Source organism: Scylla paramamosain, chromosome 20 (genome assembly GCF_035594125.1).
Source record: "Scylla paramamosain isolate STU-SP2022 chromosome 20, ASM3559412v1, whole genome shotgun sequence".
Classification (NCBI taxonomy): domain Eukaryota; kingdom Metazoa; phylum Arthropoda; class Malacostraca; order Decapoda; family Portunidae; genus Scylla; species Scylla paramamosain.
The window spans coordinates 12,706,495-12,733,994 of NC_087170.1; the positions used below are offsets into that span (position 1 = coordinate 12,706,495).

The following is a 27,500-nucleotide window of genomic DNA, read 5'->3' on the forward strand; positions in this document are numbered from 1 at the left end:
ACGTTTCTTTCTCGTTTCTATACCCTATGTGAAGCTTTTTGCACTTATCTGCATTAAAATTCATCTGCCAGGTTTGCCCCCACTCAGTCAATTTGTCTAGATTTTTCTGCATTTCTGTTACTTGTTCATTAGAGACTACAGAATTCGCAATTTTGGTGTCATCAGCAAACTTCAATAGAGAGAGAGAGAGAGAGAGAGAGAGAGAGAGAGAGAGAGAGAGAGAGAGAGAGAGAGAGAGAGAGAGAGAGAGAGAGAGAGAGAGAGAGAATTCCTTACAGATCTTATGCTCGGTCATGTCTCTACCAAATTAAAATCTGTTGACTTTTCTTTCATATTTTTCCTTTTCCTCACTTTCATTTTCATAATTTTCTTACCTAATATTAGCTGTTCCATCGTAACTGAATCTTTCCTCGGTGTTTTCTCTTCATTTTCTTGTTTATTGTTACTGATTTGCCTGCGTGGTGTTCGACTTCATTGTATTTAATAGAGACTTGAAGAATTTCTGGTTGTCAAGTTGCACAGTATAGTTATCCACAGGAGCCTAATCTACCCTAACACTGGTAGAAGTTTCTGGGGAAGTTCGCCAAAGTGTTGGTTTGTAAGAGTTGTGTTGGTATTACGTTAGTTTGTGTAAAAAAAAAATAAATAAATAAAATGTTCGTGCTTTTGTGTTGTTTGTAGATATATATTTTTTTACATGAATATTTGTCAGTCTCAGAGTGTCTTGTAAGAATGATGGCTGGAGAATATTAAACACACGTGCGCACAATGGAAGGGAGTACATGTTATCGCAATCATATTGTTGCTCCCACCTGTCTCCTCTCTTCTTTTACGCAAACAGAAAGTGCGGGGAGTCTAGGGGAGAGCGTTGGTGACGAGAGGTTGTCTGTGTATTTGTTTGTGGTCGTGTGTTTGTTTCGTGCCGGCTGGTGGCCTCTGTTTTGTTTAATGATTGTTTTTTTTTTCCCTTTTATGTATTAATTGGTTTTATTTCTTTTATGTATTGTATGAGTTCGTTGGTTTTACAACTATTGTCTTTAATTAGTTTTTATCTTTTTTTATGTGTTCAATGGTTTTCTTCGTTCTCTTATGATCTCTGGTTCGTGTTTGGTGATTTACTGTTAATGGGTCGTTGATTATATTTTTCCTGTCTTCTGTCGTCCTGCAATTTCAGACGTATTTTTTTTTTTTTTTTTTTTTTTTTTTATGTAGGAAGGATACTGGCCAAGGGCAACAAAAATCTAATAAAAAAAATGCCCACTGAAATGCCAGTCCCTAAAAGGGTCAAAGCAGTGGTCAAAAATTGGTGGATAAGTGTCTTGAAACCTCCCTCTTGAAGGAATTCAAGTCATAGGAAGGTGGAAATACAGAAGCAGGCAAGGAGTTCCAGAGTTTACCAGAGAAAGGGATGAATGATTGAGAATACTGGTTAACTCTTGCGTTAGAGAGGTGGACAGAATAGGAGTGAGAGAAAGAAGAAAGTCTTGTGCAGCGAGGCCGCGGAAGGAGGGGAGGCATGCAGTTAGCAAGATCAGAAGAGGCAGTTAGCATGAAAATAGCGGTAGAAGACAGCTAGAGATGCAACATTGCGGCGGTGAGAGAGAGGCTGAAGACAGTCAGTTAGAGGAGAGGAGTTGATGAGACGAAAAGCTTTTGATTCCACCCTGTCTAGAACAGCAGTATGAGTGGAACCCCCCCAGACATGTGAAGCATACTCCATACATGGACGGATAAGGCCCTTGTACAGAGTTAGCAGCTGGGGGGGTGAGAAAAACTGGCGGAGACGTCTCAGAACACCTAACTTCATAGAAGCTGTTTTAGCTAGAGATGAGATGTGAAGTTTCCAGTTCAGATTATAAGTAAAGGACAGACCGAGGATGTTCAGTGTAGAAGAGGGGGACAGTTGAGTGTCATTGAAGAAGAGGGGACAGTTGTCTGGAAGATTGTGTCGAGTTGATAGATGGAGGAATTGAGTTTTTGAGGCATTGAACAATACCAAGTTTGCTCTGCCCCAATCAGAAATTTTAGAAAGATCAGAAGTCAGGCGTTCTGTGGCTTCCCTGCGTGATATGTTTACCTCCTGAAGGGTTGGACGTCTATGAAAAGACGTGGAAAAGTGCAGGGTGGTATCATCAGCATAAGAGTGGATAGGACAAGAAGTTTGGTTTAGAAGATCATTAATGAATAATAAGAAGAGAGTGGGTGACAGGACAGAACCCTGAGGAACACCACTGTTAATAGATTTAGGAGAAGAACAGTGACCGTCTACCACAGCAGCAATAGAACGGTCAGAAAGGAAACTTGAGATGAAGTTACAGAGAGAAGGATAGAAACCGTAGGAGGGTAGTTTGGAAATCAAAGCTTTGTGCCAGACTCTATCAAAGGCTTTTGATATGTCCAAGGCAACAGCAAAAGTTTCACCAAAGTCTCTAAAAGAGGATGACCAAGACTCAGTAAGGAAAGCCAGAAGATCACCAGTAGAGCGGCCTTGACGGAACCCATACTGGCGATCAGATAGAAGGTTGTGAAGTGATAGATGTTTAAGAATCTTCCTGTTGAGGATAGATTCAAAAACTTTAGATAAGCAGGAAATTAAAGCAATAGGACGGTAGTTTGAGGGATTAGAGCGGTCACCCTTTTTAGGAACAGGTTGAATGTAGGCAAACTTCCAGCAAGAAGGAAAGGTAGATGTTGACAGACAGAGCTGAAAGAGTTTGACTAGGCAAGGTGCAAGCACGGAGGCACAGTTTCGGAGAACAATAGGAGGGACCCCATCAGGTCCATAAGCCTTCTGAGGGTTTAGGCCAGCGAGGGCATGGAAAACATCATTACGAAGAATTTTAATACGAGGCATGAAGTAGTCAGAGGGTGGAGGAGAGGGAGGAACAAGCCCAGAATCGTCCAAGGTAGAGTTTTTAGCAAAGGTTTGAGCAAAGAGTTCAGCTTTAGAAATAGATGTGATAGCAGTGGTGCCATCTGGTTGAAATAGAGGAGGGAAAGAAGAAGAAGCAAAGTTATTGGAGATATTTTTGGCTAGATGCCAGAAATCACGAGGGGAGTTAGATCTTGAAAGGTTTTGACATTTTCTGTTAATGAAGGAGTTTTTGGCTAGTTGGAGAACAGACTTGGCACGTTTCCGGGCAGAAATGTAAAGTGCATGAGATTCTGGTGAAGGAAGGCTTAAGTACCTTTTGTGGGCCACCTCTCTATCATGTATAGCACGAGAACAAGCTGTGTTAAACCAAGGTTTAGAAGGTTTAGGACGAGAAAAAGAGTGAGGAATGTACGCCTCCATGCCAGACACTATCACCTCTGTTATGCGCTCAGCACACAAAGACGGGTCTCTGACACGGAAGCAGTAGTCATTCCAAGGAAAATCAGCAAAATACCGCCTCAGGTCCCTCCAACTAGCAGAGGCAAAACGCCAGAGGCACCTTCGCTTAGGGGGATCCTGAGGAGGGATTGGAGTGATAGGACAAGATAAAGATATGAGATTGTGATCGGAGGAGCCCAACGGAGAAGAGAGGGTGACAGCATAAGCAGAAGGATTAGAGGTCAGGAAAAGGTCAAGAATGTTGGGCGTATCTCCAAGACGGTCAGGAATACGAGTAGGGTGTTGCACCAATTGCTCTAGGTCATGGAGGATAGCAAAGTTGTAGGCTAGTTCACCAGGATGGTCAGTGAAGGGAGAGGAAAGCCAAAGCTGGTGGTGAACATTGAAGTCTCCAAGAATGGAGATCTCTGCAAAAGGGAAGAGGTTCAGAATGTGCTCCACTTTGGAAGTTAAGTAGTCAAAGAATTTCTTATAGTCAGAGGAGTTAGGAGAGAGGTATACAGCACAGATAAATTTAGTATGAGAATGACTCTGTAGTCGTAGCCAGATGGTGGAAAACTCGGAAGAAGTATGAACGTGGATAGAGAAGTGTCGTATTGATGTTAATGTTTACTGTTGCATTTCAAGGCTAAACCTAACCTACCCTAAAAATTAATGCAGAGAATATTTGCATCAAAGCTGATTAAGAAGCTTTGTATTGATGCTGATGTTTATATTTCCAGGGTGGGTAGACACGCATCACCACCACCACCACCACCACCACCATGCATTTCGAGGATCTGTTGGAGGAGGTCGGGTCCTTCGGCCTCTACCAGCGGGTCCTCTGCTTCCTGCTCATCCCGCTCACTACGGGCGTGGTGGGCCTCACCTACTACTTCCAGCTGTTCATTCTGACGGCGCCACCCCACACATGCCGCCAGCAGGTGGTGGAGAACGCCACGCAGATGGAGGCGCTGTTGGAGGCGACGCCCTATGTGAGTCTTGGAAGAGAGAGAGAGAGAGAGAGAGAGAGAGAGAGAGAGAGAGAGAGAGAGAGAGAGAGAGAGAGAGAGAGAGAGAGAGAGAGGAGAGGGGGTGTTGTGTAACGGAGTTAATGGCGTGGTTTATTTATGAAACGTGGAAAATACTTCTAGTATTTTCTTCTTTTCTTCCTCCTCCTCCTCCTCCTCCTCCTCCTCCTCCTCCTCCTCACCAGAATTATTATTCATATTTTTTTCTATAATTGTATACTACCACTTACTGCTACTACCACCACTACACACAACAACAACAACAACAACAACAACAACAACAACAACAACAAAACCACTACTACTACTACCACTACCACAACAACAACAACAACAACAAAACTACTACTACTACTACTACTACTACTACTACTACTACTATTAGTACTACTACTACTACTACTACTACTACTACTACTACTACTACTACTACTCCCACAGACGTCAGCAGTTCGAGAGCCGTACATCTGCCACCAGTTCCCAGCCAACTACAGCCTCCCCGTCAATGCCTCCTCCCTGGTCTCCCTCAGCGCGCCCTCCATGCCCTGCGACAACGGCTGGGACTATGATTACCGCACCTTCTTCGCCACCTTCACGTCTGAGGTGGGTGGTGGTAGTGGTGGTGGTGGTGATGGTAATAAAAGAGGTGGGGAAAGGGAAGGTTAAGGGTTTATTATTATTATTATTATTATTATTATTATTATTAGTAGTAGTAGTAGTAGTAATAGTAGTAGTAGTAGTAGTAGTAGCAGTAGTAGTAGTAGTAGTAGTAATAGTAGTAGTAGTAGTAGTAGTAGTAGTCGTTGTTGTTGTAGTAGTAGTAGAATGCACGCCTAGATAGTACAGTTGCTACCACCACTACTACTACTCCTACTACTACTACTACTACTACTACTACTACTACTACTACTACTACTACTACTACTACTTTTACTATTATTACTCTCTCTCTCTCTCTCTTTCTCTCTCTCTCTCATACAATCAAGGGGGTCAGTCTGCATATCTAATTTCTTTCACTTATCTTTGTTATCGCAGCGTTTCGCCTCCCTTCGCCCTCACCGTGCCTGGTGATGGGGTTTGCTATGGTGGAGTCTGTCTGTACCGTTGTCTACGCATTGCTTGTCCGTGTTGCTAATCCATCATTTTGCATTTTAGTTTTGTAATTCTCTCAGCCAGTCAGTCAGTAAGTTAGTAAATTAGGCAGTTATTCGTTAAGGTAGTAAGTCAGTCAGGTAGTCACTCTGTCAGTTAGTCATTTATTCAGTCAGTCATTTTAGTCAGCCAATTCACCACATCACTAATTTATTTTCCTTCTCACTCACTTACCCATCTTTTATTCATTCTATCCGTTGCACTTGGATTTTTCTCAGTCAGTCACTCAACTCAGTCAACTTACCACACCACTCATCTATTTTCCTTTTCAAACACTCACCCACTCTGTACCCATCTCACCTGTACCTGTTGATTGCTCTGTATCTTCATTTCTCACATCTTACCTGTACACCCTACCTATATATGCATCATCTTTGTCTTTTGTTTCTCATTTTTCAAACGACGAAGCAGCAAAAAAAAAAAAAAAAGAAAAAAAATTACTTCTCGTTCTTTCGCAAGGACAAATAATAGTCACCTGTCATATGATTATGGCTGTGGGTGTCTGTATAAGTAAGCTATTCAACCTTTCATCCTTCTCCCCCTGACCGTTTAGTTACCCTTCGCTCTCCTTCCCTGCAGCGCGACTGGGTGTGCGACGAGGCGTGGCGAAACTATCTGGTGGTGACTCTCTTCTGGGTTGGCAATACTGTCGGCTCCTGGCTGTGGGGACTCGCTTCGGACCTGTAAGAGAGAGAGAGAGAGAGAGAGAGAGAGAGAGAGAGAGAGAGAGAGAGAGAGAGAGAGAGTTACTTAAGACTGTTTTATTTCCTAATTTACTTTAATCCTTCTGTGAGTGTCTTTTAGCCTTAGCCTGTCCTTGAATAATGAGAGAGAGAGAGAGAGAGAGAGAGAGAGAGAGAGAGAGAGAGAGAGAGAGAGAGAGAGAGAGAGAGAGAGAGAGATTAAGTAGCGTAATCTTTTTATTTTTTTTATTTTTACACATACTTGAAAACTTAATGTATACTTACTTCCATTAAATTATCAGATAATTTTGATATAGTTCTGTCCTCCCCTTCCTTCCTTTCTTCCTTTCTTTGCTTCTTTGTTTGTTTCTTCCTTCCTTCTTTCTTTCTTTTCTTCTTTCTTTCTACCTTCCTTCCCTCCTTTTTTTCTTTCTTCCTTTCTTTCTTTCTTTCTTTCTTTCTTGTGTGTGTGTGTGTGTTGTCTCTTTCTATAAATATTTTCGTCTTATCGTCCTTCCTTCCTTCTTTCTTACATACATTTCCTTCCTTCTTTCTTCTTTTATTTCCTTCTTTCCTTGTTTGTTTTGTGTTTATGTATGCGTTTTTTCCGTCCTTCATTCCTTTCTTTCCTTCTTTCTCTCTTCCTTCCTTACTTCCTTCTTTTCTTTCTTCCTTTCCTTTCTTTCCTTCTTTGTTCTGTGCGCGCGTCGTGTGGTGGTGCAGGCGTGGGAGGCGTGTGGCCATCGCGGGCAGCCTGCTGGTGTATGGCGTGGCGGGTCTGGCGTCAGTCTTCGCTAAGGACTTCTACTTGTTCTCCATTCTCCGCTTCCTGGTGGGCTCGTCTCACCACACTGTCACCCACCTGCCCTTCGTGTTGGGTGAGAGAGAGAGAGAGAGAGAGAGAGAGAGAGAGAGAGTTACCTCATCTATCCATTAAGTATTAATATAAAACTAACCATGTAATTATCTTTAAAGCTAAACAAACTTAAAGTAGAGAGAAAAACGCTAGAAAAATTGACATTCCACCCTGAGCTTCAAGATGGGGGATTGATTGATTGCTGCTACCCTTAAAAATACTAAGAAACCGTCAGATAGATAATAACTAACTCTTGTATCTTGTCTTCCTCTCATGCCTTCACCAATCATCAACTCTATTGCATCTTGATTTTCTTTTATTTGTTGCCCTTCAGTGGTCGAGTACTGTGGTCTGAAGGCCCGAGTGGTTCCCCTCTTCACCATCATGGTCACCTACACGCTGGCCTCCATCGCCGCCCCTGCCATCGCCTACCTCGTCTGGGACTGGACAAACCTCACTCTCATTGCCGCTCTCCCCTCCCTGGCATTCCTCCTTGCCTTCAAGTATGTCTCCTCCTCCTCCTCCTCCTCCATCTCTTCCTCCATCTCTTCCTTCTTTTACTATTGTTTTATTCTATCTTATTTTGTAACGGTTCATTATTTGCTCTCAGAAAGCTACATGCTACTCTTCTTCCTCTTTTTTTATCTTACTCCTTTTCTTTTCAGCAGTGTTATCTAGGTTCCTTGTTCTCTCCGTTTTTATTTATTTATTTATTTATATTTTTGATTATTTGTTCACAGAAAGCCACACACAACTCTTCCTGTTTCTCGTCCTCCTTTCTTTTTCAGTAGTACTGTCATGTCTCTTTGTCTTCTAGCTAATTAGTTGTACTACCTCCAAACAGCCTCCAGCAAGTGTTCCTTTCTTTGCCCCTCCAGGTGTTATTCCTGTTTCCTGTAGAAACTCATGTTTCCTCCAAGTATGTACACCTGCAAGCACCACTTTTCTTTCTCCTTCCATTTTCCAGACACGAGATAGTACCCAATAAAAGAAAAAATTATCAAATATAAACAACTGAATCAACAACTACCAAACCAACTAACAAACAGGAAACATGACTCAGTTCTTCTCCCTTCAGATGGCTCCCAGAATCTGCCTCGTGGCTTTTGACTAAAGGAAGAGTGGAGGCTGCCAGGACCCAGCTGTCCAAGGTGGCGAAAGTAAACAAGCAGGAGCTGTCGAGGGAGAGGCTGACGGCACTGCTGGTAGAGACTGGGGAGGAGGAAGAGGCGGAGGGGGTCGAGAAGAAGGGAGGTGGTGGAGTTTCCATTCTTCAGGCAGTGCAATATCCAAGGCTGAGGTGTAATATTCTGCTGGTGCTGCTGGTGTGGTGAGTGCTGGGGTGGCGGTGTGGTGGTGTGATACATTATGATTTTGAAACAGTGGTGGTGTGGTGGTGAGGGATTGGTGAGTTTTTGTGTTAATGGTGCAGTTGTGTGGTGGACTGGTAGGGTGTGGAGGTGGTGGCTGTTTTATAAATATAAGTGGATACAAAAATCAAATATTAACAAATGTTTAAATCCTAAGTAGGCCATTTGAATTAACCATACTTCCATTTGTCCACTACAGTATTAGAAAAGAAAAAAACTGCCAATAACATTAAGAAACAAAAGCTGAAATTAATGACTGTGAATATTGGTGTTATTATGGAGTTAATATAGTGAGAGTGTGGCTGTCTGGTGTGGTTGTGTGGTGGTGTGGTGGTGGTGTGGCATGATAGGTCTCTATGGTGATGGTGATGTAAAGGAGGCATCAATTCTGTTCTCTGTTCCCTCACAATCTTTCTTTCTCTCTTGGTTCCTCCTCTCACCTTCTGCTCCTTCTGCAGGATGCTGGCGTGCATGTGTTTCTATGGCCACTGCCAGAACACGGCCAACCTGGGGAGCAGTGTGCTGATGAGCTACCTGCTGGGGGCCGTGGTGGAGGTGCCGTCCTGGTGTGTGCCGCTCCTCATCCATCGTTTTGGCCGCCGCGTGCCCCTCGCGTCTGCCTTCCTCATCTCGGCAATTACTGGTTTCGTCTATGCTCTTGTACCTGCAGGTGAGATGTGGCTACTGGTGGACACACACACACACACACACACACAAGGATGTACATAAAAACAATTTTCAAAATAGAGTAATAGATGAGAGGAATGCATTGTCAGAGGAACTGATGTGTAAAAATAATGTATGTAGAAAATTTAAAGAAAGATATATATTATGACACTTGGGTTTTAGAATACTATGCAACTTTTATGTGTTCGATTCAATGTTATACAAATATAAACAGGTAAATACTCATACACACACACACATTAAAACAAACAGTCATTAACCACTATTCATATTTGACGTTTTTTTTGTGATAAACATTTCTAGAAGACTTGACACAACCCTTTTTGATCTACACATTACCAACAGATGTAAAAAAGTGCTGGCATAGTTTAATAGGAGTAACATAATCCCATCTCACACTACCTATGCCTCATAACAAAAATCTAACAGAAAGGAGGTTAAAAAAGTTAGCAAAGTTTGAAAAAAAATAACATGTCCACACTGTTCTGTTCCTGTCCCCTCACAAGCACCTCTCCCTCAGACATGGAGTGGGTGGTGCTGGTGGTGGCGCTGATGGGCCGCGCCTCCATCACTGGTGCCTACTACATCACCCTGCAGTACGGCCCTGAGATATTCCCCACGGAAGTCAGGGGGCAGGGGGTGGCCCTCTCGGAGACCTTGGGGGGCGTGGCAATATTCATCTCCCCCATGGTGGTGTATCTGGTGGGTGCTAAGGGTCAGGATCTTCTTGTGGTGGTGTTGAGGTGTTAAGACTACTCGCTGCTTGGGTTTAGAAGTGAAAGCTGTGATGTTTATTTTTTGGTTTGTTTCTAGTGATGTGCTTGTATCCACTTATATTCACTCCTATCCAATTGTACCCACTTACATTCACTTATATCACTTGTGTTCCAGGGTGAGTTTAAGAGAACGGCCCCACTGCTGGTGTTTGCTGGGCTCTCAGTGCTGGGCGGAGGTGCCACGCTGCTGCTGCCAGAGACTGGGGGCATGGTGCTCCCTCAGACGCTGGGCCAGGCTGAGGTGTTCTCCAGGCAGGCCACTCCATTGTGCTGCAAGTTCGTGTTTACCTTGTAGTAGTAGTAGTAGTAGTAGTAGTAGTAGTGTGTAGGGTTAGAGTGGTCCTAGTGGTCTCTTGTTTCTATATTTGCTTTGTTCTGTTTGTGTTTAACTTGTATTGCAGTAGTAGTAGTCTGTAGGGGATTGGTGTACTTCTAGTGGTCTATTGCTTCTGTGTCTCTGCTTGGGTCTTGCTGAAAGTTATGGGCGTTTCTTGCTTTTATTGTCATCATGTCCATCTCAGTTTAAGGTTCAGTGCTTCTTCTGTGTGTGTATGTGTGTGTGTGTGTGTGTGTGTGTGTGTGTGTGTGTGTGTTTACCTTTTTGTATTTCCACGTGATTGAGTTCAGTTTGTGATGTCCTATTTGTTTAGTACCAAGTTTACAACATATTTTTCCACTTATATTTATGTACAGTATATTGTTCATACATATCATTCCCTCTGGTCATGCACTCAACTGATATACTGGACTGAGTGAGAGAAAAAAATTCTGCATATTAGTTTCTTTGTTCTTGTGTGTGTAAAAAGAGAAAGTATTAATCTGTAGTGTTTGTGTAAAGGGGAAAAAATATTCAAGTAGTGTGTGTGTGTGTGTGTGTGTGTGTGTGTGTGTGTGTGTGTGTGAAAGAAATATTAAACTAGTGTATATGAAAGGAAAAAATATTTAACTATTGTGTGCGTGAAAAGAAAAATATTTAACTATTGTTTGTTTGAAAAAGGATATGAAAAATATTAAACAATTCTCTCTTTGCAGGTCAAGATCAAAAGGTGAAGAAAAGGAGGAGGAACAAGGTGACGAGACACTGTAGCCTTTCCTATCGTCTCCCCTTTCTTATCATCTCCTCTTTCCCCTCTTACTCCCTCCTTCTGTCTCTTCTTTAACCTCATCCAGCACAAAAAAAAAAAAAAAAAAAAAAATACACGGAAAAGTATGTGTGTGTGTGTGTGTGTGTGTGTGTGTGTGTGTGTGTGTGTGTGTGTGTTACTTATAAGATTACAATTACCTAGACATACAGGTATTGACAAAACCAAAGGTGTGGACCAGATTAAATATAATTATTATCTACTTCGTTCATTTTTATTTATTTTCATATATATATATATATATATATATATATATATATATATATATATATATATATATATATATATATATATATATATATATATATATATACCATTTATCAATTCTTAAGTGTTCCATAAAAAAAGAAAGAAAAAAAACATTGAGCGAATAATATAAGATACATCATGCAGTTATTTCAAGACTATTGTATTAATTCATTCGTGTGCATTTACCTAGTTGTATTGCACAGGGCACGAGCTAAAGCTCATATTTCGTCCTGTCTTGTGTGTGTGTGTGTGTGTGTGTGTTGGAATCTTCGTATTCGGAATCTGGTTGCACCACACTGTCGAGAGAGAGAGAGAGAGAGAGAGAGAGAGAGAGAGAGAGAATCCGTCAGTTTTAAAGTATGGAGTGACTTTACTTCAAAAGCTGTATAGAAAAAAAAATACAGTAGCACACGATGGAAGAAACAAATGAAGTACTGTGAAAAATGAAAAGAGGAATAAAATATGTATACCAATGAATAGAGTCAGACGAATATGTGAAGGAGGGGGGGGGAGGGAAGGGGGAGGAAGCGTCAGTTAACCATATGTGCGAAGTAAAAGTACCTCACGTGATCAAGGTTTTTGTGGTTGTCATTCAGATCTGATGGCTATTAATTTATTCGTTTTCATACATTTCATATCACCATTTTTTCTTTTCACTATTTCATTTCTAGAGGCAAACAAGAACACAATCGTCGAATAATTAGAAATATATATTTTTAATGCCTTCATTACGACAAAACATCGTGGTAATACAGTTTTGTTATGTCGGCAATAGAAAAAAAATAATTGCTTGGTACTGAGAGGAAAGATTAACAAATATAAGCCACGTGATCAAGGCATCCCGGGCACTACTTAATGTATCAATGCGCGAGCCGATCAGAAGAAAGAAGCTAGAAAGCGTGTCGGTGGATCGGAGCTTCGGATAAGGGTTCATGGTCGGCGAGTTATGAGCTTCTTGATTCAGTTTTTTAGTTACACGGACACCAGGCAGCCAGGAGGGTTGGGTGTCGTGTGCCTCACGTTCAAGTCTTTTTTTGATTAATCGTCAAATATCTCTTGCGTCCCTTCCTCACCATTCCTGCCTCTGCGAACGCAATGGTGGCATGATGGTGAACTGGAGGAGAGGAGGCCACGGAGGGAGCGATGATGGAAGAAAACGTAAGGTGAGCCTGTCTACGTGACCTGTATTGAAGTGGTGATGGTGGTGATGTCGCTGGTGTGTGTGTGTGTGTGTGTGTGTTTACGCGAGGAAAGTAAAAAAAAAAATAATAATACAGAGAAATGCAATGCAGGTGCCGGTGAGAAAATAGGGCAGGTAACAAGGTCATTAGAGCAGAGGCGGCAATGGTATTAGTCATGTCACCAGGTGTGTGTGTGTGTGTGTGTGTTGCAGAAGTATATCCAGTTAATTTACTTGAAAAGATCTGCTGCATTGCCAATATTATTATTATTATTATTATTATCATTATTATTATTATTATTATTATTATTATTATTATAGTGGTGCTGGTGTGTGTGTGTGTGTGTGTGTGTGTGTGTGGACAGGGCGTGACAAGTGGTAAAGTCTCACGATACGGAAGGGGAGGAAGGGAAAGGGGAGATGAGGTGATGGGGTGGGGAGGTGATGGGAAGAGGAGGGGGGGAGGGGAGAAGTCATTCGTATGCAAATTAGTCGGTTCAGTTGGCCCCTAATGTTCCCAACGATGGAGGTAATTTGGGATGGGGACAAATTACTTTCCTCCTCCTCCTCCCCGTCTTTCTCTCCTTATTCCTCTTTATTGTAGTTTTGTTTCCCTCGTTTTCGTTGTCTGTGTTGTTTTTTTGTCATCTTTTTTGTTACTGGTGTTAATTTTATTTTTTGTTCTTTTTATTAATGTTCGTGTTTGTAATGTTTTTTCTCTATCGTCGTCTTTATTGTAATTATCATCAGTCATAATCATTATCATCATTTTTTGCATGTTTAAATCTCACCAGGACATTCCTAGCATTTCTCTCTCTCTCTCTCTCTCTCTCTCTCTCTCTCTCTCTCTCTCTCTCTCTCTCTCTCTCTCTCTCCTCGGTGAGTCAGGCAGTCAGTAAGCTGTCAAGTCAGTCAGTTAAGTCGAGTCAGTCGCAAGGCAAATTAGTTTTTTCTAAGCACCTTTAGCACGCAGGTGTAGTAATGGATGAGTGTCATTGAGACGGTGGTGGTGGTGTGGTGGTGGTAGTGGTGTGGTGGTGGTGGTCTTGTTTTCTTCGTTACTGCTGCTGCTACTACTACTACTACTACTACTATTACTACTACTACTACTACTATATTTGCTACTAATGCCACAACTACTATTACTAATGGAATACTACTATTATTACTACTACTGCTACTCTTACTATACCTACTACTCTTACTATAACTATTACTACTACTCTTACTATTACTACTACTCTTACTAATACTCTTACTAATACTCTTACTACTACCATCACCACTACCATCACTACTACTACTACTACCACTACTTTTACTATTACTACCACTACTACTACTACTACTACTACTACTACCACTACTACTACTACTACTACTACTACTACTACTACTGTTAGGTGAAAAGTATAAAAGAAAGGTAGATTTTATAAATAACGTTGTATTCCAATAGACATTTTGATGTATGCATCTTGCTTAACATTAGCGAGCACACACACACACACACACACACACACACACACACACACACACACACACACACACACACACACACAGACTATGCATATAGGAAAACAAGTGAACAAACAAACAAACATTAGTAATAGTACTCGTTGCATACACGTATATATAAATAAAGGCACTGTTGCACTCTTGTAGTTAAGATTTTTCAGTTGTTAAGTCATTGTTTCTTTGATTGTTTTACTTGAGAGGGTACATAATTTTTTTCTCCTTCCTCCTCGTCCTTTTTCAATAAGACTGACTCATTGTTCGTTGCTTCGTGGTTTGTTGTTTCGTGGTCTCGCTGTTCATAATTTCATTGTATAATAGTTTCGGTGTTCGTGGGTCCGTTGTTTCGATTTCCTTAGCTTTATTATTTCGTTCATTATTTAATTGTTCCTTTGTTCATAATTTTTTTGGTTTTGTTTTTAGTTTTATTGTTTCATTGTTCCTAGTTTCATTTTTCTGATCGTTTCATTGCTTCATGGTTTCGTGAATGAATCACTTTCACTCGTGCTTTTGTTCAACAGTTCATATTCACTTGTTTCCCCCAAACTCTTTTTTTTCTTTCCGTCAATTTACACTGTTCACCCTCCTTTTTTTCCTCTCACGTTGATAATTTTTTTCCTATTTTCTGGATTTAATTACTTTGGCTACTGTTAAGTTGCTGCAGTTGTTGCGTCACCTTCAATACCTTGGTGGCGTCTTGTATGGTCTGTATACTAATTATAAAAACTAATTTTCCTTTTTCATTTTCTTATAATCTTTCGTTTTTCATTTTTTTTCTGGGTTTTCACGTTCGTATTGTTCTGGTATCATGTGGCGTGTTAGATAGTCTGCATATTATTGATAAGTCGTCCGTTTTCCAGTTTCCTTCTTCTGCAGTATTTTTTCATTTACCCAGTGTGTATATTCTTGAGTTTACAATGTGTATTTAATTCCCTCCACGTGTGCGTTTATGAGTATCTCTGTGGCTCTTGAGTTTGTGTTTCTAAGGCAGTTAAGAAAAGAAAATTAGGACGTCAGATCACAATGGTGCTACGAGAGAGAGAGAGCGCTGCTTCTCTCACCGATGAATTGCCGTTAGCCAGATTGGACTCCTGAACTTTTAGCTTCGACCGCAGCATTGTGTACACCGCAGAGCCGCCAGGACAGGACACAACGCCGGTCTTAAGATAAGGAAGCTGGCTCATTGGTAAAGTTCCAAGTTAAACGTCACCAGTTCGAAAGCCGCTCGATGCAGACCACGTGGACAGGTGAAAGTGATGCACCTGGTTGAATAATTGGTCTCCCAGGTGTGATGGTCACGTAGTGGTGTTACGGGGTTTACCTGGCGTCACCTGTAATGAAGGGGTGACGGAGTGACGCACGAAGAACGCACCAGGTAACATCACTAATTGCCTGTCCAGGTGTGTGGCGGTGACTTGGTGACGTGACGGCGATGGCTTTTACCTGGCGTCACCTGTAATTAGGACATGGCATAATAATTCAAGTGGCTCTGACTTGCAAAAAAAAAAAAGAAAATACAAACTATGGCACTGCACCAAGGTCACAAGGAGCCGAGGTCACGCCGAGGTCAGCTGAACCTTCCGGCAGGAGCGTTCAAGAGGTTAGGGCGTTCACTCACGTTCCTCAGGAGCTGGCATTCACCCACACCCACCGGCAGGCGTCAATATGGCCGCCACACAGGGTCAGGGGGGCGGTGGGGGGCCTGCGACGCCAGGGATGTGAGGCCCCCAAGCGCCCCTAGCGGCGGGAGGGAGGTGGAGGAGGAGGAGGAGGAGGTGCCTCTGTGTGTGGGCGTGGGCGGCGGGGGCGTGGAGACGGGAGGCGTGGCGTGGGGGGGCAGTCCGGAGCAGAGGGAGGAGTAGATGAGAGAGGCGGGGAGGAGGGGAGGGGCTAAGTACATCCCCTCCCTCCCTCCTCCCCCTCCCAGTATTCCTCCAGCCCCGCCCCCCGCTGACTGGCTGCCTGACGCACTGGCCCCGCCCCCCAGCAGCCCCGCCCCACCACCCAGCACGCCGCCCCCTAGGATCCCGAGGGAGGTAGCGACGGAGGCGGCGGCGGCGGGCGCAAGGAAGTCCTTGGGCATTGGGAGGACGCGGTCAGAGGCGCCCAGCTGCTCCGATAGTACTGCGGTAGGGGGGGAGGGGTGAGTGGGAATTATTATTATTATTATTATTATTATCATCATCATCATCATCATCATCGTCATTATCATCACTACTACGTACTAACACCACCAACACTATATACTACTACTACTACTACTACTACTATTTCTATTTTTTATGTAAGGGACACTGGCCACTGGCAAAATGAGCGAAAAAAAAAGACCCAGCGAGGCACCACTGCTATCACTACTACTGCTTCGTTTCATGTTATTACGCATCGTCTCGCTTTATCTTGCGTAAATCACTTTCTCTCTCTCTCTCTCTCTCTCTCTCTCTCTCTCTCTCTCTCTCTCTCTCTCTCTCTCTCTCTCTCTCTCTCTCTCTCTCTCTCTCTCTCTCTCTATTACACTACAAAATCGTTATGTTAGTAATGGTAATAGTGATAATGATGATGATCACAGCCTGCCCTTTAAATTAGTAACGCCCATCAAAGAAAACATCACCGACTGAACATTTTTTAAAGGGAAACTTAAGAAATTTGACTCAAAACTTGCACTATTCGACTCAAAGTTGACGATGAAGTAGCAAGTCTTTTTTTGACCCAAGTTTAGAAGGCCTTGGAGTTACTCTTCAATTATTTGACTACGTAACGTAATCTAACGTAACCTAACTTAACTCAAAAGACTAAATTTAATCGTTATTTTTCAACTAACAAACTAACTTTCAAATTCTTCACTTACAACTTAGATGGTTACTAGACGCTGCTGCCGCTGCCGCCGCCGCCGCCGCCGCCGCCGCCGCCGCCTCCTGTGTGGGGGCGCCCCGCTGCGAGGTGGGCGGTAGGGTGGGCGTGAGGTGGGAGTGGTGGGCGGCTGCGGGGCAGGCGGGGAGGGAGGATCCGAGGTAATGGGGAGGGTAGGGGGAGGCTGGGGAGTAACCGGGCCAGGCTGTTTCCATCACTCCTGCTGGGGAGGAGAATGGGGAAGATGGATTAGACATTCTAGAGGAGGAAGAGGAGGAGGAGGGAGGAGAAAGAGGAGGAACAAAAGTAAGAAGGTGGAAGATAGACTAAAGATGGTGGGGGGAGGTGAGGGGTATGAGGGAACAGGTAAGGGTGAGGGGTGTGGGGTTAAGGGTGAGAGGGAGGGTCTAACAAAGGGGTGTGGACATAAGGAAGAGGTGTGTGTGGGGGTGGTGTCTAGCCGAGGGGTCCCCGGGGCGTAATGATAGAGCGCGTTGGTGGCATGTGTGGTCACGCTGCCCCGCCCATTTGTCAGCACTAACAAGACCCTCAGTAATACATTCTTACCGTGACTCTCCCACACACGCACACACACACACACACACAAAAAAAAAAAAAAGTTCTCCCATCATTATATATACTGTTCCATCTTTTTTTCCCTTACTTTTTTCCTCCCTTCCCGTTTTCTTCCCCTTATTTTTGTTTTCCCTCTCTTCATCTTCTTTTCTTCCTCCCCCTCACTTCATTTTATTTTCCCTAGTATTCCTTTCCTTCCTTCCTGCTCCTTCCTTTCATTTTACCTCTCTTCTCTTCATTTCTTTCCTTCTCCCTTCTCTTATTTTTTTCTGATTACTTCCCTTTCCTTCCCTTCCCCGTCACCCATTCCTTTGCTTTCCCCTTTTTCCTTCATTTTTTTCACTTCTCTTTCTTTCCGTATCATTTCTTCCTTTCGTCTCCTTCTTTCCGTATCATTTCTTCCTTTCGTCTCCAGATCTTTCCATTCTCCGTATCTTTACTTATTTTTTCCCATCTCCCCTTTCTTCTCTTCATGTCTTCTTCATCTCTTCTCAATCCACCCATTTTCAAACACTCCTCGTCCTCTTCCTCTTCTTTCTACCCTACGTGTCTAAGGGTTATTTAAAAGGCCGTTTGAAGGGTGGAACAGTAAAGAAATAGTCACTGTACTAAGTGGAGGAAATTTTAAAAGTGGACGCGAGTGGAGTGAGAAGTACTGGAGTGTGGATTCTTGAGTTAGTGGCGGGATGAGTGAGCTAAGGTAATGGAGTAGAAAAAAGAGAGAGAAAAAAAAAAATAATAGGATGTTGTGGAGTGTGTGTGGAGGAAGGGTGTAGTGTGCAGCAGTGGAGTGTGGAAGGCAGGGTGTTATAGGGTGTTTATGGGGGGGTTTATGGGGTGGAGGGGGGGTGTAGTGGCGGTAACAGCTGGTGCGGCTTGCGTCTATTAAGCTCAGGTAAAAAGCGAGTCTCGGGAGTGTTTTAAATGTGGGTGTTGCGTGTTGAGGGGTCGTAGAGGGGGGGGGGCACGTGTGTGTGTGTGTGTGTGTGTGTGTGTGTGTAAGAGAGAGAGAGAGAGAGAGAGAGAGAGAGAGAGAGAGAGAGAGAGAGAGAGAGAGAGAGAGAGTATTCAGCTTATGTAATTATTATTATTATTATTATTACTACTACTACTATTATTATTGTATGTATACTGTTTTTTACGTGTTTCCTTCTTTCTTCTCTCCTCCTCCTCCTCCTCCAGGAATTTCATTAACAAAAATTCTTCCGTAAATACAGAACCATAAGACATTCTTCTGTTCCCATTACTAGTGCTGTTCCCCATTACTATTCCTGCCTCTACCTGTACTGCTGCTGCTGCTGCTACTGCTGCTGCTACTACTGCTGCTACTACTGCTGCTATTACTACTACTACTACTATACTACTACTACTACCACCATTACTGCTACTGCTACTACTGCTATTACTGCTACTACTTACTTATACTTGCAACCAATTATATTATTACACTACTATCACCACCACCACCACCACCACCACCACCACCACCACCATTATCGCAATTGTCAACACGACTGCCACCAACCCTCTCCCACCACTTACACCACCACTACTACCACAGTCACCATCACCACCACCATCATCAACGCAGTATTCTCCCTCTCCCTAATCACCACCACTACCACCATCACGGTCTCTACAATATGATTTTTCTCAGCCATCACCAGTACCACCACCACCACCACCAATACAATCACCTTTGCTGTTTTCAATCTCTTTCACCCATATACCTTCGGCTTAGCTCAGTGCAGTGGCTAGTTTGTATTGAAATTGGCGCAGGTAGGAATGTTTTAAGGGAATTAAGGGAAGGAAGAGGGAGAGAAAATGTGATGAAGAGAGAAGAATAGAAGGCTGAAGGAATTGGAGAGAGAAGGTGAAGGAAATATTGTGCCGAGGGAAGAAAAGAAGCTGAAGGAATTAAGGGGGGGAGAGAGAATGAAGGAAAGGTTGTGTAGAAAGAAGAATAAAGGACTGAAGGAATTGAGAAGTAGGAAATATAAACAACATGATTGAACTATAAGCAAGGCGAGATGGGAGATGAAGAGTGGAGGTAAAGAATGGAAAACAGAGAGGTGGAGAAGTAAGTGGAATGAATGAAGGAATAAGTAGATTAGTACTAAGAAAAGGATGTGAACGAAGGAGGAAGAATAATGGAGAAAAGTGAAGGAGAAATCAGAGATAGCGATAATTTAAGGACGAGTAGAATGAATAAAAAAAAAAAAAAAACGGACGTCTCTAAATATTTCACTTATTATATACTGCAAAAAAAAAAAAAAAAATCTATTCTTTCTTGCAAGATTTTGTAGAGATTCTGCATGGTGCTCTCAATACTGTTTTGCTTGTATCTTCTAGGCTTTTCAAAAGATTGTATACAGTAATTTCAGTGGCATTAACTGTTCCATGTCTTGTAGGTTGTAGTAAAGATTCTACACAATGAAATTAGTGCTCTGAACTTACCACATACCACAGTAAATGAGACAATTCGGTCACGTAGTAAGAAGAGAAGACCAGACACCAATTAAAAGAGCCTCGATAAAACCAACTGAGGGAAGAAGATGAAAGGGGAAGACAGAGAATGAAACTGCGTTACAACCTGCGTTAGAACTACAAAGGATGGGAGTCACAGAAGATGCAAGGGACAGAAACAACTGGAGGAGACTCGTACATGGCGTCAACCCTTACTCTAGGGAAAACAACGTAAGGAAAAGATATTACAGTGAATCAAGAACAGGAGCCTGCCGACCACAGTAGCTAGCGAGGGTCTAAAGGGCCAGGGAATTGTGCTGCGTTGGCTGGTGGCGGCTCATCACAGCATAGCCACAAACGGATACAAGTCGTTAAAGGATGGGGGGAAAAGTAGATGTAAAAAAAAAGTAAAAAAAAAAAAGGGGGGGAATACAATAAAGGATCAGAGAGAGAGAGAGAGAGAGAGAGAGAGAGAGAGAGAGAGAGACGCTGCTGGGAGTACGGAGGAAAGCTGTGTACCGGAAGAGAGAAAATTATTGCAAAATATATGTAAATTATACTTGGAAATAACGAAAATCTAAGCTTGGAAGGGAAAACCAAACCATAATAACAATGTGTGAGGGAGGGAAACAGAGGAAGCGAAGGAAGAGAGGACGATGGAAAAAAAAAGGGAAGAGGAAGCAAAGGATGAGATGAGAGAGAGAGAGAGAGAGAGAGAGAGAGAGAGAGAGAGAGAGAGAGAGAGAGAGAGAGAGAGAGAGAGAGAGAGAGAGAGAGAGAGAGAGAGACTAACAAGACACGAAGTAAAAGACAAGATAATGATAAAATAAAATAAAGAATAAAGAAGTTGATAAATATTCTGAAATGAAAAAAAAAAAATGAAACGATAGAAAAGATTTGAAAGACGGAGGAAAAAGGAGAAGAGCGGAGAAAAGGAAGGGGAGGAGAAGGGAAGGGGAGGAGGGGGGAAGTAAGTCAATGTAGGGAGGGATGAAGGGGAAGGTAGAAAGGAAGGAAACGTAAGGTAGAGGAAGGAAGAGGAGGAAGGGTAAATAGATATGGAGGAAAAGAAAAGTAAGAAGGGAAAGAGAGAGAATAAAGGAAAGGAAAGGAAGAACAAGGGAGTGTAGGGAAGGGGAAAGTAAAAGAGAGGAAGAGTTGGGGGAAGGAAGGGGGAATAAGTCAATGTAGGGAAGGGGAAGGTAAGAGTAACAGAGGAAAAAGAGGGGAGGGAAAGGGAGGATAGGGGAGGGTAGGGTGAAGGAGTCAAGAGTAAGGAAGGGGAAAGTAGAAGAGAAAAGAGTAAGGAAGGGAAGTGGGAAGAAGTCAGTGTAGAGGGATGGAGGGGAAGGTAGGAGTAACAGAGAGGAAGAGTAGGGAAGGGAAGGGGAGGGTAGGGGATGGTAGGGGAGGGAAGGGGGGCGGTGTTCGTGACGAGGGGTGGTGGTCGTAAATTCCTGAGGCCACAAGAGGGCGGCCGCGGCCCCGCACTGTACTTACCTCCTCCCCGTGTGTGCCTAAGTGAAAAGTTATCCCCCCGTGGGCGTGGTGCCGCACACACACACACACACACACACACACACACACACACACATAAACGGTGAACTCGTATACATACACACATATGTACACGAACTTACTCCTCGTTCATGCCCGCTGTCACGAATGTGTGTGTGTGTGTGTGTTTTCTCTCTCTCTCTCTCTCTCTCTCTCTCTCTCTCTCTCTCTCTCTCTCTCTCTCTCTCTCTCTCTCTCTCTCTCTCTCTCTCTCTCTCTCATTTAGTTTGTCAACCAGTGTGTTTGTGTGTGGTTTGGTGTTTGTTTGCATGTATGTGTGGTTTGGTGTGTGTGTGTGTGTGTGTGTGTGAGAGTGAGTGAGTGAGTGTGGCTTACCATTGTACTTGAAGGCGAGGGAGGCGCTGAGGGGGTCGGCGGCTCTGAGGGGGTCGAGGGGGGCAGGAAGGGGCGCCCCATCCACGGGAACCCGCCGCACCCTGCCATCACAATCACCATTAGCATTGCATCACCACAACCACTACCATTATTATCATCACTGTTAGCATATTTGTCATTATTGTCACTATTATCATAATTCTTTGCATTTTTATTCTTATATAATTATTCCTATCACCGTTATTGTTATTCGTTTTGATAATTATCATCAGTATCATTAAAATGTTCATTATTACAACACTTGAAATTAATATGCTTCTTTACCATAATTAAAATCTTCATTGTCATTATTATTATTATTATTATTATTATTATTATTATTATTGTTGTTACTGATCACTAATAATTAAACAAGTAAAATGCTAAGTGAATAAATGGAATGAATAAATATATAAATAGATGAGCAATTGCATTAATAAACAAAATAAGACAGTCTCCCAACTAACCCTTTCTTCCTTTTCCTTTCCCCTTTCCACCCACCCCCCTTCTATCACTCCTTTTCCATCCCTTTTTCCTTCCCCCTTCCCATCCCATGAATCCTTTCCTCTTCCTTCTCTTTTCTCCTTCCCCTTTCCCTTCCCATCACCCCCTTCCCCACCACCACATCCCGGCCTGCCTCATCACACACCACCACCCATTTAACCCTCCCATTAAGAACACACGAAGACGTATAAAACCATTACTTCTTCCCATTACCACCACGTGACAGGTTGATCTCCGTTCTCTCTCTCTTCCCTTTCTCTTCCTTTCCCTTCCCCCTTCCCCTTCATTTCCCCTTCGTTAGGTTCGTCTCTTCCTTCCATCTTATCTATGTGGCAGGAGAATCTCTATTTTCTTCCCCTTTTCTTCCCCATTTTCTTTATCTTTTCCTTTTCTATTTTATTCTGTTCCCTTTTCATCTCTTTTCTTTGACTTTTTTCTCTCCATCTCTCTTCCTTTCCTTTTTTTCCCCATCGTCTTCCTCCTCCTTCCTTTTCGCTTTTCTTTTATTCCTTGTTACTTAGATGGTTTCTCCTCTTTTATTCTTCACGTGTCTTTCAATCCTCGTCCTTATTTTCTTCTTTTAATTGCTCTTTTATCATTTATTGCCATTCTCTTATTTGTCTCTTCCTTCTTTTTTTCCTTCATCATTATCTTGTTCTTGTTCTTTCCTTGTTTTCTTATTTTTCTCCTCCTCGCCATCCTCCTCTTCCTCTTCCAACCGTGTTTCTTCCTCCTTTTTTTCCTCCCTCCTCCTCCTCCCCCTTCTTCTCTTCCTCCACACCCTCCCCTCTCCCTCACCTGCCGCGTTACACCTGTCCCCGCCTACCTGTGATGGGCCCGCCACCGTAATTAGCACCTGATTAAGACCGCGCTGGCAGGTAGTGACGGAGAGAGAGAGAGAGAGAGAGAGAGAGAGAGAGAGAGAGAGAGAGAGAGAGAGAGAGAGAGAGAGAGAGAGGTGGTTATCGTGATTGGTGTTTTATTTGTTTTATGCTTCTCTATCTCTCTCTCTCTCTCTCTCTCTCTCTCTCTCTCTCTCTCTCTCTCTCTCTCTCTCTCTCGATATCAGTTTCCTGTTTTCCTCCAGTTGTTATCCTCTTCCTTCTCCTCGTCCTCTTACTCTCTTCTCCTTTCCTTTCCTTTTCTTTTCTTTCCTTCTGTATCATACTACTACTACTACTACTACTACTACTACTACTACTACTACTACTACTACTACTACTACTACTACTACTACTACCATCACCACCATCACCCCATTGCCTCGCCTGCCAAACAATCCTTCATTACGCGTAACCACCACAATCTGATTCCACTACACACACCTCAATCGCCACCATTACCACCATTAAAGCTTATCCAACCCACTGCTACACACACACACACACACACACACACACACACACACACACACACACACACACACACACACACACACACACACACACACCAACATTATTACTACCACCTCCACAGCTACTGCTACTTTTACCACTGCTTCCTCTACCACCTTCAATGTTGCTACTACTTTTACTACTACTACTACTACACACACACACACACACACACACACACACACACACACACACACACACACACACACACACACACACACACACACACACAACTTTACAACACATAAACACCACGTATTGAGTTTTTTCCCCTTTTCCCTCTTCCTCTTCATTTCCTTCCCCTTCTCCTCCCCTTCCTCCTCTAAAGGAATCAAGACAAACACCTCCCCACTTCCCCCTCCTCCCAGACACCCAGTTTTTCTTCCCCATCCTCTTTCTCTCCCCACTAAAATCAAGACAATTGAACCCCATCTCTTTTTTCTCCTCCTCACGCAGTTTTCTTCCCCTTCCTCCCCACCGCCTCGTTTAGATTAGAGTTAAGACCACCCCACTCACACACACACACACACACACACACACACACACACCTCTTCTCTCTACCTTCCGTGAGTCGCCTTGCACCAAAACAAACAGGTGTGTCCTCAGTTTATCACTTAATGAGTAACCCTCGAGGCGAGCAGCGGTGTGCCCCAAGGTTACAGCTCCCGCCTCTGGTATTATATTGATACTGGACTTGATTACAGGTAGACGTGAAGCGCGGGTTGGGGGAAGGAAGGAGGGGGAAGAAGGTATTGGAAGGGAAAGGGAAGGAAGGGAAGGAGGAATAGGGATGTATGTATGGAAGGTGAGAGAATGGGAAAGATAGAGGAAGAGGAACCTCGTATTCAGAAACGCTTTGCTCATTCACTCTGACTGTTTTCAAAGGCCACAGAGATGATAAGCCAGGTTCTCAAAAGTGTTTCTCCAATTAATAACATAGAAGTCTTGTTAATTTGTACTAGCACCGTAAAACATCTTTAAAAACTCGTGAAAGTTCAACTACAGCCTTTTGAAAGAAGTGAAGTGCGGCGAAGAAGTGTTTTACAGTATGGGCTAGAATCAGGTGTGGTAGGTGTACAGGTGTAGGATGAAAGATGATGCCAGGAAAGGTGGTGGGGTGTAGGATGGGAAAAGATTAACAGGTGTGGATGTTTAGTAAAGGCGAAGGTCAGTGAAGGAAACAGGAATAAGGAAGAAAACTTGCTGTAAGAAGGATGATGAATGGAGGGAGGAACAGAAGAAAAAGTAAGAAGAGAAGGTAAGAAGAAAGAGAAAGAAAAGGTAGATCATAGATAAGGATGGGTTAGTGAAGGGGAAAGTTAGAAATAAGGAAGGATACTAAGAAAAATATACAGGATTATACCAAATGATCACATACGAGTATACTGAAAATAATTATCCCATCTACAAAAGCTTTAGTACTTTCTTGCCAATATACAAGTAAAATATATGTAGGGAACAAGAGAAAAAAGTACATTTCTTAACCATTTACAGACGAATCAATAGACTGATGAATAATTTAAAGCTAATAAGGACAATGGAAAAAGGAAGTCGAGAATAAAAATAGAGGGATAATAATGTAAGGAAGGAAAGATAGGTGGTTAAGAAAGAGATGAGGTGGAGAGTGGAGGTGGCGAGTTAGAGAGAGGAGATAAGGAGAAGGAGAGAGAGAGAGAGAGAGAGAGAGCGATCCGAGAAGAGTGGTTACAGTGAGGGAGGGAGAGAAGGGTTGGAATGAGAGGAGGAAAGGGAAGATGAAAGGCTGAATAAGGTAATGGAAGAAAGGATGGAAATAGATGAAGGGAATAACAAAAAAATGAAGCAGCGATGGAAGTGAGAAGTAATCAGGATGTAGCAAAGTAGGAAGGAGGAAAATGGGAAATAAAGAGCTGATGACGGTAAAGGAAGGAAGGAAGGAAACAAGGAAGGAAACAAGAAGAATGCACGTTTTAAATTCACATAAAAGGAATTTCGGGATTTAAAGGGAAAAAAAAAAAAAGACCTTGAAGGAAATATTAAAGTGAAGGAGAATGAAACTGAGAGATGAAAGGACAAGGGAAGTCGCAAAGTGGTTGAAAGAAGGAAAACAAAAAACAAAACAAAAGCATGGACCAGGAAGACGAGGAAGAATTAATTGATAAATAATGAAAGACTGCACGCGAAAAATGACTTGAGAGAGAAAATAATGTGTGAAGGAGGGAATGTTAAAGAGGCGAGGAAAAGGAGGAGAGGAGAAAAAAAGAATAAATAAATGAAGGAGAAAAGGGAAGAGTAAGCCAGAGAGGAACAAATGGTGAGAGAGGAAAGTGTGAAGAAAGGCAAGAAAAGAAGAAAATACACAAAGAAAGGAAGGAATGAAGGAAGGAAAGAGAGGAGAAACTATGACAAGAGATGGAGGATGAAAATCTTAAGGAATGGAAGGAAAGAAGAAAAAAAAACGAATGAAAGAATGAAATAAAGGAAAGATAGAATAACTAGGATAAGGAACAAAGGATGGAAGGACAGAGTTTACAACGCGAGGGATAAACAGATAAAGAAGGAAGCTATGGAGAAAGGAAAGAAAGAAGGAAGGAAAATGCTGAGAGGGAAGGAAGGGAAATTGGTTTTAAAATGGGTGTAGGTCACGAAGAAGACACGTACGTAAGGTGTAGGTGAGAGAGAGAGAGAGAGAGAGAGAGAGAGAGAGAGAGAGAGAGAGTGCAACAGCAACGGAACAGCAAAGGATGGAAGGACAGAGTTTACAACGCGAGGGATAAACAGATAAAGAAGGAAGCTATGGAGAAAGGAAAGAAAGAAGGAAGGAAAATGCTGAGAGGGAAGGAAGGGAAATTGGTTTTAAAATGGGTGTAGGTCACGAAGAAGACACGTACGTAAGGTGTAGGTGAGAGAGAGAGAGAGAGAGAGAGAGAGAGAGAGAGAGAGAGAGAGAGTGCAACAGCAACGGGTGCCGCACCTACAGGCTCTCCGGCAGCCTGCCCGACATGCCGAAGTCACCACCAGAGCTGTCACACGTGGCCCTGGGGAGCTGCACCAGCCCAGGTGCAGAACGTGGCACCATCAAAGACAGTTTCTGAACACATACATTGGCTGGTGGAACGAGTTTGTTACCGTGCAGCCAAGTGTTGAGGGCTGGACCAGGCAGCAGTTCAAGACTGCAGTGAATGTGTGGTTGTAACAGACAAACAGAGAGAGGCTTTCAGATAGAAGGCATTAACAATGACTTCTTTAGCCTAAATTGTTGTATGAAATATGTAAAGTATATGTACAGCAACTCTGTAAACACATATCATGTAGATTTGTATAAATAAAAAAAAAAAAAAAAAAAAAAGAGAGAGAGAGAGAGAGAGAGAGAGAGAGAGAGAGAGAGAGAGAGAGAGAGAATAAAAGAGCAAAGTGAGATTTAGCTTAACCTCGAAACAAGGGAATCACACACGCACAGGGTTGCACACACACACACACACACACACACACACACACACACACACACACACACACGACTACTTTTTTCGTGTTTATCGATCGAAATAGAGAAAAAAAAACAACAGAAATACTAAACGACGAGAAAAATAGAAAAAGACACTTGGATATGCAAAGTGTCAAATAATAAAATGAAAAAAAAAACAAATAGAACTAAATAAGAAGACACAGGAAATAATAAATAATGGAATAGATAAAGTAAACAAAGAAGGTGAGAGGTACACAAAAGAAAACAAAAGAAAATATAAACATCAGAAAAACAAATACAATTATAATTTAATACGAAAGATAATTTCACGAGAGAGAGAGAGAGAGAGAGAGAGAGAGAGAGAGAGAGAGAGAGAGAGAGAGAG

At 42.7% G+C, this 27,500-nt stretch overlaps 2 protein-coding genes and 1 long non-coding RNA gene across 4 annotated transcripts in view; 2 read left to right on the forward strand and 1 right to left on the reverse strand.

The window, feature by feature from the left end:
* Positions 1 to 11,213, forward strand: part of LOC135110352 (beta-alanine transporter-like) — a 14,482-nt gene extending 3,269 nt beyond the window's left edge. The window contains exons 2-11 of the mRNA XM_064022605.1: positions 4,057 to 4,308; positions 4,786 to 4,947; positions 6,076 to 6,179; positions 6,903 to 7,057; positions 7,370 to 7,538; positions 8,114 to 8,365; positions 8,864 to 9,075; positions 9,613 to 9,794; positions 9,984 to 10,144; positions 10,901 to 11,213. Of these exons, the coding sequence (XP_063878675.1) occupies positions 4,099 to 4,308; positions 4,786 to 4,947; positions 6,076 to 6,179; positions 6,903 to 7,057; positions 7,370 to 7,538; positions 8,114 to 8,365; positions 8,864 to 9,075; positions 9,613 to 9,794; positions 9,984 to 10,144; positions 10,901 to 10,955 (1,662 nt within the window). The 5' untranslated portion in view covers positions 4,057 to 4,098 and the 3' untranslated portion in view covers positions 10,956 to 11,213. The remainder of the gene's footprint in view (positions 1 to 4,056; positions 4,309 to 4,785; positions 4,948 to 6,075; positions 6,180 to 6,902; positions 7,058 to 7,369; positions 7,539 to 8,113; positions 8,366 to 8,863; positions 9,076 to 9,612; positions 9,795 to 9,983; positions 10,145 to 10,900) is intronic.
* A 107-nt stretch (positions 11,214 to 11,320) lies between these two features.
* LOC135110354 (uncharacterized) overlaps positions 11,321 to 27,500 on the forward strand; it is a 36,968-nt gene continuing 20,788 nt past the window's right edge. For both annotated transcript variants that reach the window (XR_010273212.1, XR_010273211.1), the window contains exon 1: positions 11,321 to 12,422. This is a non-coding gene — a long non-coding RNA (uncharacterized LOC135110354). The remainder of the gene's footprint in view (positions 12,423 to 27,500) is intronic.
* Positions 16,714 to 27,500, reverse strand: part of LOC135110353 (runt-related transcription factor 3-like) — a 38,667-nt gene continuing 27,880 nt past the window's right edge. Inside the window, 2 exon segments of the mRNA XM_064022606.1 lie at positions 16,714 to 17,021; positions 21,734 to 21,834. Coding sequence (XP_063878676.1) covers positions 17,013 to 17,021; positions 21,734 to 21,834 — 110 coding nt within the window. The 3' untranslated portion in view covers positions 16,714 to 17,012.